Source organism: Aquarana catesbeiana, linkage group LG03 (genome assembly GCF_042186555.1).
Source record: "Aquarana catesbeiana isolate 2022-GZ linkage group LG03, ASM4218655v1, whole genome shotgun sequence".
In the NCBI taxonomy this organism is placed as follows: Eukaryota; Metazoa; Chordata; class Amphibia; order Anura; family Ranidae; genus Aquarana; species Aquarana catesbeiana.
Window position 1 is genome coordinate 657,462,216 of NC_133326.1, and position 20,230 is coordinate 657,482,445.

Below are 20,230 nucleotides of genomic sequence, written 5' to 3' on the forward strand. Positions count from 1 at the left end.
AGACGTCAGTGGGGTTCTAACGTTTGTGCAAATTTTCGGTCCGTTCGCAGGTTCTGGTGCGAACCAAACTCATCCCTAGTCACCATACTAAATCTATTCTTTCTCCACAGTTTACATAGGGCAACTGAATTGAGTACAGGATGGGTCCTACATGTGAATGGTTATTTAACAAGCCATACAAATTGTATGTAACAGTATTCTGATAGAACAATGCGCTATCTTTGGAAAAGACCTCATAGTATCAGATAGGCAATTCCATTGATAATGAAATCATTGTCTTATTTGTTTTTTGGTATGTTGAGCCAATTATCATACTGTTAAGTTTAAAGATCCTTCCTGATACTGTATATCCCCTCCCAGTTTTAAAATGCTAATGACTGGGATTATCAATGAAAACAAAGGATAGTTGCCCTGCTCTAAAAGAAGTAAGAAACGTACCCTTTTGTTAGGTAAATTAGACCTATTAGCAACCTAATATCACTTCATGTTGGTGAGTGGTGGTAAACTGTATTTAGGAGGAAGAGCTCAGTGAGTTACTAGTATTACAGACTGGTCAGGAGAAGAGGGAGCTGCTGAGATATCTTAACTATACTACACTATTCCAGGTATCAGGTATACACTATTCCACTTATCTATACATTGTTTGATGGTGCAGGTTTTGTTTACTTTGACAAATGTATTTCAGCTTAAATGTGTTACAGACTTTATTTTTTTCAAGCAAACTCTGCACTAATTGTGTACGCTAACTTTTTGAGTTTGCTTATTGTTTTGATATTTAATGTTCAAAATGTATCTCTGGAGAATTTAGTTTTTTAATAGGGGAGGTAGGGTGAAAGTCTCTGTGACTTTTTTGCTCTCTGTGGCACTGCTGAGGAGTTATATTTTCATTTACTGACCTGGTGAATAGGTGTCACTGGTTTTCTTTTTCAATTTGTTTGGATTATTATAATACATTCTGTCCAGCAAAGTATTTGCTTTGTTTTCTTGTTTAATTTGTACTTTCCATTGCTCTGCATATATGCATATTATGGATATGAGCAGAGGAGAATGTGTGCAATATTCCATATAATATATGGAGACAACACGGCTCTTTTGTAGATATGACACAGTGAGTAGGTTTTTTTTTAACCCTTGCATAAAAAGTTTCAAGTGGCAGAATCACAAAGTAAAAAAGGAAAAAAAAACAGCCTGGAAAAAATGATTGCAAGAATTACTTGAAAAACTTGTTAGCACCAACATATACAATATGGGGTTTAGATACACTTTAGTCTGAATGAAAGTGAAACAGAAATTATAGACAAAGTTACGTTTTTTTTATTAAGAACATTTTACATTTTACGTATTGTCATTAGATATATACAGCATGTAAAAGAAGTATTGAACACATCACCATTTTTCTTGGTAAATATATTTCTAAAGGTGCTATTGACATGACATTTTTACCACATGTCCGTAAAAACCCATGTAATCCATAAATACAACAAAAAAACAACAACAAATCTGTTCAGAAATAGTATGTTATGTAGTAACAGTAGTTAATGTAGTAATTGTATGTTAAGTCATGTGCAATAAAATGGAATAATACAGGGAAAAAGTATTGAACACACTAACTGAAATTTATTTAATGACAGCTTCAAGATGCCTCCTGTATGGAGAAACTAGTCACATGCATTGCTCAGGTGTAATTTTGGCCTATTCTTCCACACAAACAGTCTTTAAATCTTGAAGGTTACGTGGGCCTCTTCTATGAACTTTGATCTTTAGTTCTTTCCATAAAATATTTATTGGATTCAAGTCATGTGACTGGCTGGGCCATTCTGGAAGCTTTATTTTCTTTCTTTGAAACCAATTAAGAGTTTCCTTGGCTTTGTGTTTGGGATCATTGTCTTGCTGAAATGTCCACCCTCATTTCATCTTCATCATCCTGGTAGATGGCAGCATATTTTTTATAAAGAATCTATTGGTACATTTTTCCATTCATCCTTCCTTCAATAATATGACATTTGCCACTGCTGTATGCTGAAAAACAGACCCATACCATGATGTTCGCACCTCCAAACTTCACTGTTGGTATGGGGGTGTTTTTGGGGTGATGTGAAGTGCCATTTGACCTCCAAACATGGTGTGTATTATGGCATCCAAAGAGTTCTATTTTGGTCTCATCTGATCAGACTATATTATACCAATATTTCCCAGGCTTGTATAAATGTAATGCAGCAAACTTTAAATGAACTTCAACATGCTTCTTCTTTAGCAATGGAGTCTTGCGTGATGAGCGTGCATACAGGCCATGGTGGTTTAGTGCATTACTTATTGTTTTTTAAAACAATTGTACCAGCTAATTCCAGGTCTTTCTGAAGCTCTCCACAAGTGGTCCTTGGTAGTTGGACAACTCTTCTGATAATTCTTTTCACTCCTCTGTCAGAAATCTTGCCAGAAGCACCTGCTCTTGGCTGGTTTATAGTGAAATTATGTTCTTTCTTCTCCTGGATTATGGCCCCAACAGTGATCAGTGGAGCATTCAGAAGTTTAAAAATGTAACCAATGCCATCAGTATGTTTTGCAACAATAAGGTTGCAAAGGTTTTGAGAGAGATTTTCGTTTATACCCATCATGAGATTTTTCTTGTGTGACACCTTGGTAATGAGACACCTTTTTATAGGCCATCAGCTGATATTAATTTGCACTGAGAAGGGGCAGGATTACTTTCTAATTACTGACAGATTTCAGTTGGTGTCTTGGCTTTCCATGCCTTTTTGCACTTCCCTTTCTTTGTGTGTTCAATACTTTTTCCCTGTGTCTTTCCACTTTATTACACATAACTTAATTTCTGAACATATTTGTTTTGGTTTCTTTGCATGCTGTGTTGTTATAGACATGTGGTGAAAATTTAATGTCAATAGCAACTTTAGAAATGTATTTACCTAGAAAAATGGTGACGTGTCCAATACTTATTTTACCAGCTGTATATTTTTCTAAGAACTACTCTGACTAACTCTCTGTGATTACAAATTATGTGTAAAAAGACATTTAGGCCGGCTGAACACAGTGAAAATTTATTTCTTGCAACCACAAGTTGCAGGAAAGAAATTTGCATGATTCCCTTATCAATACAAACTGTGCTGACAAGGTAATCCCTCCTGCCAAGCAATTGTCTGCTCCCAGCGGGGGAAGCCGTCCCCGCCAAGACAGTAAATATCACAGTGATTTGGACCTTTTATGGCCGGCCTTAGGATTATTTGCTAAAGGAGCTGAGAATCTTTACTTTATAAATTGCATGAATATTCACTTCAATTATCCATTCATTTGTAAAGCAAATTAATGTTTACTTATTTTATTGGCACTGGATATACAGAATCAGCATGAATTTGTTTTATATTTGTTGGACTATTTGAAGTGAATATTGACATACACTTTTAAGTAAAAATTCTCTAACTACTTTAGCAAATCAGCCTAAATAATTCAGTTCAAACCTAACTTAATCTACAAATTAGTCAGTGAGTGGGTTTGCAGCAGTTTCTCTAACTTCCATTTCCTCAGCAGGCTATTGTAAATGTGGGTGCACACAGATTGAAATTTAGACAGTTCAGCAGGCAGTGGTTGAATCTTGATGTGTGTAGCCCTTCCTGTTCAACAGAAGTCAATTGGCAGATTGACTTTTGTTGAACGGTCAAGCTGTAAAACTTTTAGTGATCAGTGGCAATCAGCCGCCGGTGCTGATCAGTGTATTCTCACAGTGCAGAGGCCCACTGTCAGAATACAATGTTGCAGTGAAGTGGATTCCTCCATTCACCTTGCTTATGTGGAAGGGTGAATCCATTCATTCTTTTTTTCATTTAACCCACAAGATGAAAAAAAACTAACAGTGTATACTCAGCTTCAGACATAACTGAATGTTTTCAGATCGGTCCCCCAGTTTTTTTTGCTGTAGCACTGCAAAATATCAAGTTAACTGAATTGACCTGATTGAACTGAACTGATTGACCCGGTGCATTAAGGTAGAACAATAGGCATAACTTTTTTCCATTTTGGATAGAGTAAAGGAGGATTATACCCCCTGTCAGTTTTTTTTTTATATCTATGTCTCATTGGGAAGATTTACCTTTATTTCCTGTCCCATAGCCAAAACAGGAAGTGAGTGGAAATCCCTGCTAATTAAGAGAAGTCACCAGAACTAGTGTCTCAATTGGAAAATGTCCCCTCTCTTACTTTTCTAGGGGCAACCCAAAAATTGGCATTTATTTTACTTTTACTTCAATGATAATGGTAAATAGCACAAATAGAGAGCGTGAATTTCCCTAACAGGTGCATAGACTGCACTAAAAACAGTGTTCTAATCCACATTCCCTCTATCCAAAACTCAAAAAAAGTTTTGCTTTTAGTTATACTTTAAATAAGAAATACATTTTTATGATTTAATGATAATTGAATCAGAAGTGCTCATCATGTCTAGTCATTACTAAAAAAAAAAACAATCTACTATGTTTACCATAATGATAAACTATAGTGTAACCTTTTAATAATTCATCTAAAAATCTGTGAAGTTGTATTTCTATACTTTCAGTCTGTTGGTAATATTAAAGTCGGTGTAAACATCTTTTGTTTTTTTTCAAATAGGTAAATTACTAAACTCTGTTGTAAACCCAACACCTATTGTTGAATAAATCACAGCTAAACTGATTGTCATTAACACAAAATGAGTCACGTAGGCCTAAAAGATCAAAATGTTCTGGGTTTGAGAGAACCTTAATCTCACTAAAGTCAATTGTAAAATTTCTGCAGAATTTGTTCAGACCTCTGGAGGGAGGAAGGTTCAGGAGGGGGTGCAAACGTGTACCCTCCTTTCCTGTTTACGTGTATGTGAGGGTTTGGTATATATTTTGGAATGATCAACACATCATTTTTTGTGTTGAAGGATCTGGAATAGATTTTGGACTATCGTGTACACATTTAATTATTATTCTAAAAATCAGTAAAGTTGTATAGCTATACTTCTCAGTCTGTTGGTAATAATAACATCTGTGTAAACATCTCTTTTTATTTTTTATATAGGAAAATTACCAAGCTCAGCTGTAAATCGAACATCTATTGTTGAAAAAAAAAATCACAACTAAACTGATTGACATTAACACAAGATGAGTCAAAGAGGAGAAAATTTGTATCCATGCTCTGAGTGCCAGAAGATATTTACTTCTAAGTCCAATCTCAATGTTCATCTGAGGATTCACACTGGAGAAAGGCCATATAAATGTTCAGAATGTGACAAGTCCTTCATAAGAAGTGATCTTCTTGCTCAACACCTGAGAATTCACACAGGAGAAAGACCATTCAAATGTTCAGAATGTGAAAAGTGCTTCTCTTATAAGCAATATCTTGTTGCACACCAGATAATTCACACTGGAGAAAAACCATTTAAATGTTCAGAATGTGGCAAGTGCTTCTCACAAGGTTCTCATCTTACTATACATCAGAGAATTCACACAGGAGAAAAACCATTTCAGTGTTCAGAATGTGAAATGTGCTTCTCTGAAGGTTCTGCACTTAGAAGGCATAAGAGAATTCACACAGGAGAAAGACCATTCAAATGTTCAGAATGTGACATGTGCTTCTCTTATAAGCACAGTCTTGTTACACACCAGAGAATTCACACTGGAGAAAAACCATTTAAATGTTCAGAATGTGGCAAGTGCTTTTCACATAATTATACTCTTACTATTCATAAAAGGAGTCACACCGGAGAGAAATCATTTAAATGCTCAGAATGTGGCAAGTGCTTCTCACAATGTGATAATCTTAATGCACATAAAAGGATTCACACAGGAGAGAAACCATTTAAATGTTCAGAATGTGGAAAGTGCTTCTTACATAATGATCATCTTACTCAACACCAGAAGACTCACACAGGAGAGAAACCGTTTAAATGTTTGGAATGCGGCAAGTGCTTCTCACATGGTTCTAATCTTACTAAACATCAGAGAATTCACACAGGAGAAAAACCATTTCAATGTTCAGAATGTGGAAAGTGCTTCTCACATAATGATCATCTTACTCGACACCAGAGGACTCACACAGGAGAGAAACCGTTTAAATGTTTGGAATGCGGCAAGTGCTTCTCACAAGGTTCTAATCTTACTAAACATCAGAGAATTCACACAGGAGAAAAACCATTTCAATGTTCAGAATGTAAAATGTGCTTCTCTAAAGGTTCTACACTTAGTATGCATAAGAGAATTCACACAGGAGAAAGACCATTCAAATGTTCAGAATGTGACATGTGCTTCTCTTATAAACAAAGTCTTGTTACACACCAGATAATTCACACTGGAGAAAAACCATTTAAGTGTTCAGAATGTGGCAAGTGTTTCTTACAAGGTTCTCATCTTACTAGACATCAGAGAATTCACACAGGAGAAAAACCATTTCAATGTTCAGAATGTGACATGTGCTTCACTTTGAAACATAATCTTGTTTCACACCAGATAATTCACACTGGAGAAAAAACATTTAAATGCTCAGAATGTGGCAAGTGCTTCTCACAATGTGATAATCTTAATGCACATAAAAGGATCCACACAGGAGAGAAACCATTTAAATGTTCAGAATGTGGAAAGTGCTTCTCACGTAATGGTCATCTTACTCAACACCAGAGGACTCACACAGGAGAGAAACCGTTTAAATGTTTGGAATGTGGCAAGTGCTTCTCACACAGTTCTCATCTTACTAGACATCAGAGAATTCACACAGGAGAAAAACCATTTTAATGTTCAGAATGTGAAATGTGCTTCTCTGAAGGTTCTACACTTAGTATGCATAAGAGAATTCACACAGGAGAAAGACCATTCAAATGTTCAGAATGTGACATGTGCTTCACTTTGAAATATAATCTTGTTAGACACCATAATTCACACTGGAGAAAAAACATTTAAATGCTCATAATGTGGCAAGTGCTTCTCACAATGTTCTATTCTTAATGCACATAAAAGGATACACACAAGAGAGAAATCATTTAAATGATCAGATTGTAGAAAGTGCTTCTTACATAGTTCTAATGTTACTATATACCGGAGGATTTACATGGGAGAAAAAGTCATTTGGATCTTCAAAATGTGACAAATTCTTCATACAAAGAGAACATCTTACTCAATACTAGGGATGAGCTTCGTGTTCGAGTCGAACCCATGTTCGACTCGAACATCGGCTGTTCGATCGTTCGCCGAATTGCGAACGTTATGGGCCGTTCGCGCTAAATTCGTGTGGCGCGTCACGGCCCATAATTCACTGCGGCATCGCAGTGCATTGCTGGCTGATGATTGGCCAAGCATGCACTATGACCCGCATGCTTGGCCAATCACAGCGCTGTCAGTAGAGAGAGCTGTAATTGGCCAAAGCCAGGGTGGCTTTGGCCAATTACGGCTCAGGGCATTTAGTACACACCCCACACTATATAAGGCCGCCTGCACGGCGGCCCTGTGTAGTGTGTGTTCCGGTGTGCTGAGAGATAGAGAGAGAGAGAGACAGTGTCATTTGATTTGAGTTAGATAGATTAGGCAGAACAGTCAGTCAGTTAGCTGCACTTACAGTGTATTGTGTATATATATGCATCCCAGGTGTTGCATATATATATATACACTGTATTCAGTTTAGCTAGATCCGTTCCTGTTATCTTCTATCTAGACTATTTACATTTAATGCAGTGCGTCCTGCTCACAGTGTTCAGCTAGATCCGTTCCTGTTATCTTCTAGACTATTTACATTTAGTGCAGTGCGTCCTGCTCACAGTGTTCAGCTAGATCCGTTCCTGCTATTTACATTTAGTGCAGTGCGTCCTGCTCACAGTGTTCAGCTAGATCCGTTCCTGTTAAATTCCTACTGACCGGCAGGCTTGTCTGGTTACAGTATATAAAGCTACCTGAAGAAAATTACAGGTGTTCTATTTGATCCTATTAGTACCACGGTCAGGCAGCTAGACTATTTACATTTAGTACAGTGCGTCCTGCTCACAGTGTTCAGCTAGATCCGTTCCTGTTATCTTCCTACTGACAGGCAGGCTTGTCTGGTTACAGTATATAAAGCTACCTGAAGAAAATTACAGGTGTTCTATTTGATCCTATTAGTACCACGGTCAGGCAGCTAGACTATTTACATTTAGTACAGTGCGTCCTGCTCACAGTGTACAGCTAGATCCGTTCCTGTTATCTTCCTACTGACAGGCAGGCTTGTCTGGTTACAGTATATAAAGCTACCTGAAGAAAATTACAGGTGTTCTATTTGATCCTATTAGTACCACGGTCAGGCAGCTAGACTATTTACATTTAGTACAGTGCGTCCTGCTCACAGTGTTCAGCTAGATCCGTTCCTGTTATCTTCCTACTGACAGGCAGGCTTGTCTGGTTACAGTATATAAAGCTACTTGAAGAAAATTACAGGTGTTCTATCCCAGCTTAGTGCAGCTACAGGCCATTAGTATGTCTGGAAGGCCAAGAAGGAGAGGCAGACAGTCACAAGCCAATAAGAGAGGGCAAGCAGGCTCTGTGTCTAGTGCTGGTCGTGGAGACGGTGCATCCTCATCAGCACGTGGCCATGGGACACGCTTGGCCTTTTTTTCGGCAGCTGGCCATGTTGAGCCGCAACATGCGGAAGACTTGGTCGAGTGGATGACCAAGCCGTCCTCATCCTCCTCATCCTCTCTCACCCATGCCCAGGGTGCTTTGTCTGGCAAAGCAGCGGCCTCTTCCCTCAGCTCAATGTCATCAGTGACTCCTTCCCTAGCTCCACCATGTCCTCATGAGGATTCCCTCGAACTGTTTGACCACAGTGTTGGGTACATGCTCCAGGAGGATGCCCAGCGTTTGGAAGGCTCTGATGACGATACTGAGCTCGATGAAGGCAGTAACATGAGCGCGGACAGAGGGGGTGCCCAAGAAGGACAGCAATCTGGCAGTCATGCTCCCCCTGCTGCAGCATACTGCCAGGTTTGCTCCAGTGATGAGGAGGGAGGGGATGATGAGGTCACTGACTCAACGTGGGTGCCTGATAGGAGAGAGGAGGAGGAGGAGGAGGAGGAGGAGGAGGAGGCGGCAGCACATCACCAACGAGGCAGGATGCCCTCCAGGGGCCAGCCTAAGGGCAGCACATTGACTGCATCACACCCCAAAGCTCCACATGTGCAGGGCGCTGCAGTCTCTGCGCGTTATTCAAAAAGTTCTTTGGTGTGGGCCTTTTTTGAGACGAGTGCATCAGATCGCACCGCTGCTATTTGCAACATATGTCTCAAGCGTATCTCGCGTGGCCAAAATATCTCCCGCTTGGGTACCACATGCTTGACCAGACATATGTTGACCTGCCATGCAGTTCGTTGGCAAGCGTATCTAAAAGACCCACACCAAAGAACAAAGAGGATCTCTCCTTGCTCCTCATCAGCTGAGATTTCCAACCCCACTAGACCTTCAGTCCTCTCTGAGACCTGCAGTGAGAGGAATGAAGGTGTACAATTAGGTGTGTCACAGCCAAGTACTTGTGGGCAATCTGCTTTTGGTACACCGACGTCAGATTGTACCAGGCAAATTTCCCTGCCCCAGCTGCTGCACCGCCGAAAGAAGTTTGCTCCCAGCCATCCACATGCCCAGCGGTTGAATGCTAGCTTGGCAAAATTGCTAGCACTTCAACTGCTGCCTTTTCAGTTGGTAGACTCTGCCCCCTTCCGTGAGTTTGTGGAATGTGCGGTTCCTCAGTGGCAGGTACCCAAACGCCACTTTTTCTCACGGAAGGCGATTCCGGCTCTCTACCGGCATGTGGAAGGCAATGTCCATGCCTCGCTGGACAGGGCGGTCAGCGGTAAGGTGCATATTACCGCTGACTCATGGTCCAGCAGGCATGGACAGGGACGTTACCTAAGTTTCACGGCGCATTGGGTGACTCTGCTGGCAGCTGGGAAGGATGCAGGACAAGGTGCAGTAGTGTTGGAGGTTGTTCTGCCACCACGCCTCCAAAATGCTGATTGTGACACACCTCTCTCCTCCACCCCCTCCTCTTCTTCTTCCTCCATGGCCTCTTCCTCGGAACCAGCGGTGCTCCGTAGGCGTTCAAGGGGCTACGCAAGTACGCAGGCCAAAAGATGCCATGCGGTGCTTGAGCTGGTGTGCTTGGGGGACAGGAGCCACACTGGGGCAGAGGTTCTGTCAGCTCTGCAGGGGCAGGTTCAGAGGTGGTTGACGCCACGCCAACTTAAGGCAGGAATGGTGGTTTGCGACAATGGCACCAACCTCCTCTCTGCCCTCCGACAGGGACAAATGACCCATGTGCCCTGTTTGGCTCACGTCCTTAACTTGGTGGTGCAGCGGTTCTTGGGCAGGTACCCGGGCTTACAGGATGTCCTGAGGCAGGCCAGGAAAGTCTGTGTGCATTTCCGCCGGTCATATAATGCCAGTGCTCGGCTGACGGACCTCCAAAAGGAGTTTAACCTGCCCAAGAACCGCCTAATCTGTGACATGCCCACCAGGTGGAACTCAACGTTGGCCATGCTGCAGCGGCTGCACACGCAGCAGAGGGCCATCAATGAGTACCTGTGCGACTATGGCACCAGGACAGGGTCAGGGGAGCTTGGTTTTTTTTCCCCACGCCAGTGGGCCATGATCAGGGATGCATGCACTGTCCTGTCACCATTCGAGGAGGCCACGAGGATGGTGAGCAGTGACAGTGCATGCATCAGTGACACTGTCCCCCTTGTCCACCTGTTGGAGCACACGCTGCGTGGAATAATGGACAGGGCACTTGAGGCAGAACAGAGGCAGGAAGAGGAGGACTTCCTTAGCTCTCAAGGCCCCCTTTATCCAGACAGTGTTCCTGCGTGCCCGCCGATCACACAGGAAGAGGACGAGGAGGAAGAGGAGGAGGAGGAAGATTGTGTCAGTATGGAGGTGGAGCCTGGCACTCAGCATCAGCAGCAGTCTTTAAGGGATCAGTCCCAAGAAACACATGGACTTGTACGTGGCTGGGAGGAGGTGGCTGCGGACCATGTCGTTCTTAGTGACCCAGAGGACTCCGGACCGAATGCCTCAGCAAACCTACGCTGCATGGCCTCCCTGATCCTGCAAAGCCTGCGTAAGGATCCTCGTATTCGTGGTATCAAGGAGAAGGACCAATACTGGCTGGCAACCCTCCTTGATCCACGTTACAAGGGTAAGGTTGCGGACCTTATCTTGCCATCGCAGAGGGAGCAGAGGATGAAACATCTTCGGGAGGCCTTGCAGAAAGGTCTGTGCAACGCGTTCCCAGAGACTGGGAGGTTACAAACTCCTGTTTCTGGACAACGTGTTGCTGAGGCTTCGGTCAGTCAAAGAAGGAGCGGTGGAGAAGGTGGCCGTCTGACCGATGCGTTCAGACAATTTTTTGGTCCGCAGCCCCAAGGTATGATCGGTTCCAGCAACCATCGCCAGCGTCTGTTTTACATGGTGCAGGAATACCTAGGGGCAAGATCAGACTTGGACACCTTTCCCACCGAAAATCCTCTGGGTTACTGGGTCTTGAGGATGGATCACTGGCCAGAGCTTGCACAGTATGCAATTGAGCTACTGGCCTGTCCTGCATCCAGCGTTCTTTCGGAACGCACATTCAGTGCTGCTGGAGGCGTGGTAACCGATCACAGGGTGCGTCTGTCCACCGACTCGGTCGATCGGCTGACCTTCATAAAAATGAATGAGTCTTGGATCACCACCAGCTACCAAGCACCTGATGCTGATGTAACCGAATAATTTTTTTTGAAATCTCAGATCCCTTCAAAGACTGCCTATGCTGATGCTGAGTGACTATCCCTGAGTAATTATCCTCTTCCTCCTCAATCATCACGCTGATAGCTTGTAAGAACATTTTTGGTTCTGGGCGCCACCACCAGTGCCTAAGGCACAATTTTTCAGCCCCTGTTTAACAGGGGCGTGTAATTACAATTTTTGATGTAATACTTTGCAGCAGGGCTCGTTCCTGCATTCCAACTAGAGTGTCTGTGAGGGGTTGCAGTGTTGTGGCACCAGCACCAGTGCCTAGGGCCCAATTTTTCTGCCCCTGTCTAACAGGGGCGTGTAATTACAATTTTTGATGCAATACTTTGCAGCAGGGCTCGTTCCTGCGTTCCAAATAGAGTGTCTGTGAGGGGTTGCAGTGTTGTGGCACCAGCACCAGTGCCTAAGGCCCAATTTTTCTGCCCCTGTCTAACAGGGGCGTGTAATTACAATTTTTGATGCAATACTTTGCAGCAGGGCTCGTTCCTGCGTTCCAACTAGAGTGTCTGTGAGGGGTTGCAGTGTTGTGGCACCAGCACCAGTGCCTAAGGCCCAATTTTTCTGCCCCTGTCTAACAGGGGCGTGTAATTACAATTTTTGAAGCAATAATTTGCAGCAGGGCTCGTTCCTGCGTTCCAACTAGAGTGTCTGTGAGGGGTTGCAGTGTTGTGGCACCAGCACCAGTGCCTAAGGCCTAATTTTTCAGCTCCTGTTCAACAGGGGCATGTAATTACAATTCTTGATCTAATATTTCACAGCAGGGCCCTGTGAGGGCTTACAGTGTTGTGGCCACAGCAACACCTAAGGCCCAAATTTCTGCTGAGTATATAGGGCAGGACCCTACTTTCAAACATCTAACTTACAAACGACTCCTACTTGCAAACGGAAGGAGACAACAGGAAGTGAGATGAAATCTACCCCTAGGAAGGGAAATTCTCTCCTGTAAGAGTTAATATGGGAAAACAAGTTCTCCTTTCCACTGATGCTTTCCAATCCTTGTTCCACAAAAAAACCCAAATTTTCAAAAAACATTTTTCATTGGGACAAAAAAGTGAGGTGAAATCTTCTGAAGAGGAGGAAAGACAGCAAAACAAATGTCACAGGGGTGATAACCCTTCCCTATGTTTTCCAAAAAGCTTAGAAAAGATTTTTTGGCTGGAGCTAAACACGTTAAAAATGTTCAAAATTACAAACAGATTCTACTTAACAACAAACCTACAGTCCCTGTCTTGTTTGCACCGCCTGTATACTGCTGTTCAGAGTATATAGGGCCTGGTGGCCCCACACCTTTCCTTATTTTAATTTGGGTGCGGGGTTCCCCTTAATATCCATACAAGACCCAAAGGGACTGGTAATGGACTGGGGGGTACCCATGCCGTTTGTCTCACTGATTTTCATCCATATTGCCATGACCCGACATGACATTAAACCCGCAAGCAGTTTTAAATGAGATTTTTTCCTTTAAAAATGACATTTGGTGCAGGGACTGTTCTAAACATGGGAAACACGCGTCACTTTACAGGCATACTATAGACACCCCCCAGGTACGATATTTAAAGGAATATTTCACTTTTTTTTTTTTACTTTAAGCATCATTAAAATCACTGCTCCCGAAAAAACGGCCGTTTTTAAAAGTTTTTTTTGCATTGATACATGTCCCCTGGGGTAGGACCCGGGTCCCCAAACCCTTTTTAGGACAATACCATGCAAATTAGCCTTTAAAATGAGCACTTTTGATTTCGAACGTTCGAGTCCCATAGACGTCAATGGGGTTCTAACGTTCGTGCGAACTTTCGGTCCGTTCGCGGGTTCTGGTGCGAACCGAACCGGGGGGTGTTCGGCTCATCCCTACTCAATACTAGAAAATTCCCATGGGAGAGAAGCCATGTGAAAAATGTGACAAGGATTTTTCATAGAAGTCAAATAAATCTGTCGACACTGGAAAGAAGCCTTATTAAAAAAATGTGATATATTTTAAATGAAAATAATCTTTGATCCGGCTTTAATACTTTACACAGAAAATAAGCCATATCCAAATCTGTAACAAATGTTTTTTGAAACGGAACTACCTGCAATTACATCAAGAGGTTTTTTTTTTTGGGGGGGGGGGGAGGGGGAGAGATATATAGAGCAAATTAGACTATAAGAAACAAGTACCGATCCATACAGGACTCATGTTAGGGACTCATAATTTCAAAGATATAACTGACTCCTTAATGTTGTATTAATTAAAAGCATATCATTCTAATGCTCATTTCCAAGCATAAAACATTTTTAACCACTTGACCGCCAGAAGATTTATTCCCCCCTTAAAGGGGATGTAAACCTTCATTTATTCCCGGTGAAGTGAAAAGCCTCAGAAGATACATAGAGATGAAACAAATCCTCCTAAAGTACATAAGTTTTACTTGTATATCTGCTGTCATCAGCTTTCTACACTCTTGGGAAAGTGCAGATCATGTTAAAAATCATTCTTCCCCTTTCAGCAGCACATAGGGGTGGGTGGGGATACGGGGCTTACACCATGTGAGAGCTGATTGGCGAAAAGGGACACCCTTCACATAGGCAGAGGAACAAAGGAATATGCAGACCTGTGGTCTGAATAGACAAAATCCCTGCTAAACTCACTCTAACCTCCCCGACACAAAGTTTTAGCACATGCTAGCTGATTTCTATCATCCAATCCAAGCAAAAATGCTGTTTTTTATTTTCTTTGCATGTCCCCTCAGATGTTCAGCGACTGTACTTCCTAGTGCACTTGTAGTGCACAGTGTATTTGCCTTTAGTAAATCAACTCCTATGGAAAGTGCAGTCGCTGTAGATTTGAGGGGGCATACAAGGAAAATAAAAAACAGCATTTTTGCTTGCACATGATTGGATGATAAAATCATCAGAGCTTCCCCTCATTTCAGATCTTCCCCTCAGATTTACAGCAACTGCACTTCCAAAGTGGATTTGCCTTTAGTAAATCAACCCCTTAGAGCTTTAGAGAGAGAGAGAGAGACATGTAAACACTACAGATATATGTACTTAGTTCAACTTTCATAAATGGGGTTTACAACCACTTTAATGACCAGGCCATTTTTTATGATACGGCACTGCTTAATTATACCTGACAATTGTGCGGTCATGCAGCACTGTACCCAAATAAAATTTGTCATTTTTTCCCCACAAATAGAGCTTTCTTTTGGTGGTATTTGATCACCACTGTGTTTTTTTAAATTCTTTGTGCTATAAACAAAAAAAGACTGACAATTATATATATATATTTATATGTTCTGCTATAAAACATATCCCAATAAAAAAAATCGAATTTCTTCATGAATTTAGACCAATAAAATAAACTTTTTAATTTTTTTCCCCCACAAATGGAGCTTTCTTTTGGTGGTATTTGATCACCACTATCTTTTTTAATTCTTTGTGCTATAAACAAAAAAAATAGAAAAAAAAAGAAAAAAAAAACAATATTTGTACGTTCTGCTATAAAACATATCCAAAAAAAATAAAAATAAAATGTCTTCATAAGTTTAGACCAATATGTATTCTGCTACATATTTTTGGTAAAAAAATCCCAATAAGTGTATATCGATTGGTTTTCACAAAAGTTATAGCGTCTAATAACTTTGGGATATATATACCAAAATTCTCATTTTAATATTTGTTTTTACTAGTAATGCCGGTGATCAGCGACTTATAGCGGGACTGCGATATTGTGGCGGACATTCTGAAACTGACACTTTTTGAGAAACAGTGACACTAATACAGTGATCAGCGTTAAATGTGTGCCTAGCCAGTGTTGTGGTATAAACTGTGTGCTGCTTTTACTAAAGGAAATGGTGGATTTAATTCCCTATTTTGCAGGGAAATAAAATCCATCATCCCCCCACTGCCAGGACAAAACTCTGCCTTGTTTACATTGACAGAGTTCTGTCCTGTTTGCCTTCCAGATGATTGGTGGGTGCCGGTGGTCATCCTTTGGCCGGCACCCACTGATCGGCATCTGCTGTGTCTAATCACAGCAGAGTTGGGTTGTCGGCATGCACACCCCCTACCCGAAAGTGCTGGATCAAGTGCCTAGTATGGGATCCAAGCGCCACCTTGCTGCCGTATATCTGTGTTATACGGTCAGCAAGTGGTTAATATACCTTTTTTACTTTATACACAGAATGTTAAGGACGCTCTGAAAATAATTGGTTATGCTTAAATAAGCTTAAGAGATTGACTAAATTGCAAATATATAAAAAAAAGAAGTTTAAATTGTGTAGATGTACTCAAAATGTGTCTGAAAAATAAAAAGTGTATCTGTACAAATCATTCATGCCTTGGTTTCATCAATTTTTTTTTGACAACTCTCTTTATTAGAAATGATATGTTTAAGGTACAAAACATAGCCTCTGGCTAAGGTACAAAACATACCCCAGCTAATAATTGCACATAACCATAACAGAGTTCAACTCACAACTTATCTTATAACTCTAACCACACATTGCTCAGATCCACCTCAGTTAGGAGTATGGCAAGGATTAACATTACCTGGAAGAAACATTCTCCCTCCTGTTCACCAAAACGTGATATTACAAGAATAACAGTTTTCAATTGCTATTACACTACAATCCAAGCCTGTACTACTGCCCATGCTTCTCAAGCATAGACCTCAGTTCCCCATCAATCCAAGTAGATACTCAGGAAGCCGACTTAATCTAGCCCGTCAGTTCCTGATCATCTACAAAGGAATATGAGTTTGTCCACAGGTGCCAAACCTTGTCATATATTGGGACATCCTCGGGATAAATATGTTGCTTTGTAGAGTGATAGCACAGAATTCACTAATTGCTTCCAGGAGGACAAGGTTGGGGGCCTAGCTGACTTCCATTTGAGTTCCATTAACCTTCCTAGCATAAAATAGGAGAATACCCAGTAGAGTATGTGTCGTTCTAGCAAAAGCTAGCAAATCTACCAGTCCAAGGAGACAAATGCTGACTGTCAGGGGGATAGGTATGGTTGTCAACCTATAGAGAAATTGAGTCACTTCTTGCCAATAATCCTGAAACTGTGGACACTCCCAAAAGATATGCACAAAGCCTGAAGGAGCACTAGAGCATCTCCAACAGCAGGTTGGTTTTATCAATTTAAATGTGAATAATAATTTTAGTATTAGATTAGCATTTATCTTGGACTGAATATTTTAACTCTTCCCCACTATATTCCAAACTAAAGGGGAAATCCTGGTGCGAGTTAAATTGTTAGTCAAAATTAGGGATGGGCCGAACACCCCCTGTTCGGTTTACACCAGAACATGTGAACAGGCAAAAAATTTGTTCGAACACGCGAACACAATTAAAGTCTATGGGACACAAACATGAAAAATCAAAAGTGCTAATTTTAAAGGCTTATATGCATGGTATTGTCATAAAAAGTGTTTGGGGACCTGGGTCCTGCCCCAGGGGACATGTATCAATGCAAAAAAAGTTTTAAAAATGGACGTTTTTTCGGGAGCAGTTATTTTAATAATGCTTAAAATGAAACAATAAAAGTGTAATATTCCTTTACATTTCGTTCCTGGGGGGTGTCTATAGTATGCCTGTAAAGTGGCGCATGTTTCCCATGTTTAGAACAGTCTGACAGCAAAATTACATTTCTAAAGGAAAAAAAGTAAATCAAAACTACTCGCGGCTATAATGAATTGTCGGTCCAGCGATATACCTAAAAGTTCATTGATAAAAACGACATGGGATTCCCCCACAGGGGAACCCCGAACCAAAATTTAAAAAATAAAATACTTGGGGTCCCCCCAAATTTCATACCAGGCCCTTCAGCAATCTTTTTATGCTAATCTAATACTAAAATTATTATTCACATTTAAATTAATGAAACCACCCTGCTGTTGGAGATGCTCTAGTGCTCCTTCAGGCTTTGTGCATATTTATTGGGAGTGTCCACAGATTCAGGATTATTGGCAAGAGGTGACTCAATTTCTCTATAGGTTGACCACCATACCTATCCTCAAAATTAAAAAAACAAATGGTGTGGGGGTCCCCCCAAAAATCCATACCATACCCTTATCCGAGCACGCAACCTGGCAGGCCACAGGAAAAGTGGGGGGGTGAGAGAGCGGCTCCCCCTCCTGAACCGTACCAGGCCACATGCCCTAAACATTGGGAGGGTGCTTTGGGGTCGCCCCCTCAAAGCACTTTATCCCCATGTTGATGGGGAGAAGGGCCTCATCCCCACAACCCTTGCCCGGTGGATGTGGGGGTCTGCTGGCGGGGGGCTTATCGGAATCTGGAAGCCCCCTTTAACAAGGGGACCCCCAGATCCCGCCCCCCTGTTTGAAATAGTAACGGGTACACTGTACCCGTACCCTTTCACAAAAAAGTGTCAAAATTGCAAAAAAAAAACAACACACACACCAGGGGAAAGTCCTTTATTAAAATATAAAAAAAATCAAATGTCCCACGTAGTCCATACACCTCCGCCGACGGAACAAAAACAAAAGCCGCATCGACTTGTCTCCATGGGAGACACATGCCACATGACGCATCCTTGCAGGTGATAGCTCTTTTATAACTGAGGGCGGGGCCATACGTGACGTCGCTGGGTGATCCGCCCCCCTCTGACACACAGGGACATCCCTATGGCTTTCCCCATAGCATCAGAGGGGGGCAGGGCCACCCAGTCCGCCCCCTCTGATGCACAGGGACATCCCCATGGCTCTGCCCCCTCTGATGCACGGGGACATCCCTATGGCTTTCCCCATAGGGATGTCCCCGTGCATCAGAGGGGGTGGCCCCGCCCCTTCTGATGCTACGGGGAAAGCCATAGGGAAGTTCCCGTGCGTCAGAGGGGGCGGCGTCACCCAGCGACATCACATGTGGCCACGCCCTCAATTATAAAAGAGCTGTTACCTGCGAGGACGCGTCATATGGCGGGTGCCTCCCATGGAGACAAGTCGATGCAGCTTTTTTTCATTCCGTCAGCGGAGGTGTATGGACTATGTGGGACATTTGTTTTTTTATTTTTTAATAAATGACTTCCCCGGTGTGTGTTTTCTTTTGCAATTTTAACACTTTTTTTGTGAAATTGTATGGGTACAATGTACCCATTACCATTTCAAACAGGGGGGCGGGATCTGGGGGTCACCTTGTTAAAGGGGGCTTCCAGATTCCGATAAGCCCCCCCGCCCGCAGAACCCCACAACCACCGGGCAAGGGTTGTGGGGATGAGGCCCTTCTCCCCATCAACATGGGGACAAGGTGCTTTGGGGGGCTACCCCAAAGCACCCTCCCAATGTTGAGAGCATGTAGCCTGGTACGATTCAGGAGGGGGGCGCTCTCTCGTCTCCCCTCTTCCTGCGGCTTACCCGGTTGCGTGCTCCGATAAGGGTCTGGTATGGACTTTTGGGGGACCCCACGCCATTTTTTTAAAAATTTTGGCGTGAGGTTCGGAATGTATGAAATTTAAAGGAATATTATACTTTTATTGTTTCACTTTAAGCATTATTAAAATCACTGCTCCCGAAAAAAACATCAGTTTTTAAAACTTTTTTTTGCATTGATACATGTCCCCTGGGGAAGGACCCAGGTCCCCAAACACTTTTTATGACAGTAGCTTGCATATTAACCTTTAAAATTAGCACTTTTGATTTCTCCCATAGACTTTTAAAGGGTGTTCCGCGGCTTTCGAATTTGCCGCGAACACCCTAAATTGTTCGCTATTCGGCGAATGGGCAAACAGCCAATGTTCGAGTCAAACTCATGTTCGACCCAAACAGACAGCCCATCCCTAGTCACAATAGTGATATTTTAGTTACAAGGGGAGCCCCTGTGTTATATCTCTTGGATGCTCTGGCAATGTTAGAGCCTCCCTAACCTTTGTGCGTTCCACCATTTTGTAGTTATATTCTCCATAATACAAAATAAACAAAAACAACTGTACGTAGCATAGAATACTCTCTAACCCTGAACAATATACATATAACCCTCAAAAAATGTCCAAGAAGAAATATGGGATGGGTAAATCTTCAAAAGGAAATATATACACCTCATTTTTATATAACGTCAATTTTGTTCTAATGTTTTAAATACCTCCTTTTATTGCATACATTGTAATAACATACTATATGGATCAACCATAATAACACATTAGACAAGTAGACGCTCCTTCTTTTTCTTCTTTCAGTTGGTGTCTTGGCTTTCCATGCCTTTTTGCACTTCCCTTTCTTTGTGTGTTCAATACATATAGACATGTGGTGAAAATTTCATGTCAATAGCAACTTTAGAAATGTATTTACCTAGAAAAATGGTGACGTGTCCAATACTTATTTTTCCAGCTGTATATTTTTCTAAGATATATTTTTCTAAGATCTACTCTGACTAACTCTCTGTGACTACAAATTATGTGTGAAAATACATTTAGGCTGGCTGTACACAGTGAAAATTTCTTTCTTGCAACCACAA

General features: G+C 42.0%; 1 protein-coding gene and 1 pseudogene across 1 annotated transcript; both read left to right on the top strand.

Moving 5' to 3' along the window:
• The first annotated feature begins 5,516 nt into the window (after positions 1 to 5,516).
• On the top strand, positions 5,517 to 6,761 carry LOC141133404 (uncharacterized). Its single transcript, XM_073622780.1, has one exon. It carries the CDS (start codon positions 5,517 to 5,519, stop codon positions 6,759 to 6,761), a length of 1,245 nt encoding a protein of 414 aa, XP_073478881.1.
• A 45-nt stretch (positions 6,762 to 6,806) lies between these two features.
• The window catches only part of LOC141134056 (uncharacterized), a 91,214-nt pseudogene continuing 77,790 nt past the window's right edge, over positions 6,807 to 20,230 (top strand).

Coding starts and splice junctions, on each gene's coding strand:
- LOC141133404 (XM_073622780.1), top strand. CDS start 5,517: ATGTGCTTCTCTGAAGGTTCTGCACTTAGAAGGCATAAGAGAATTCAC.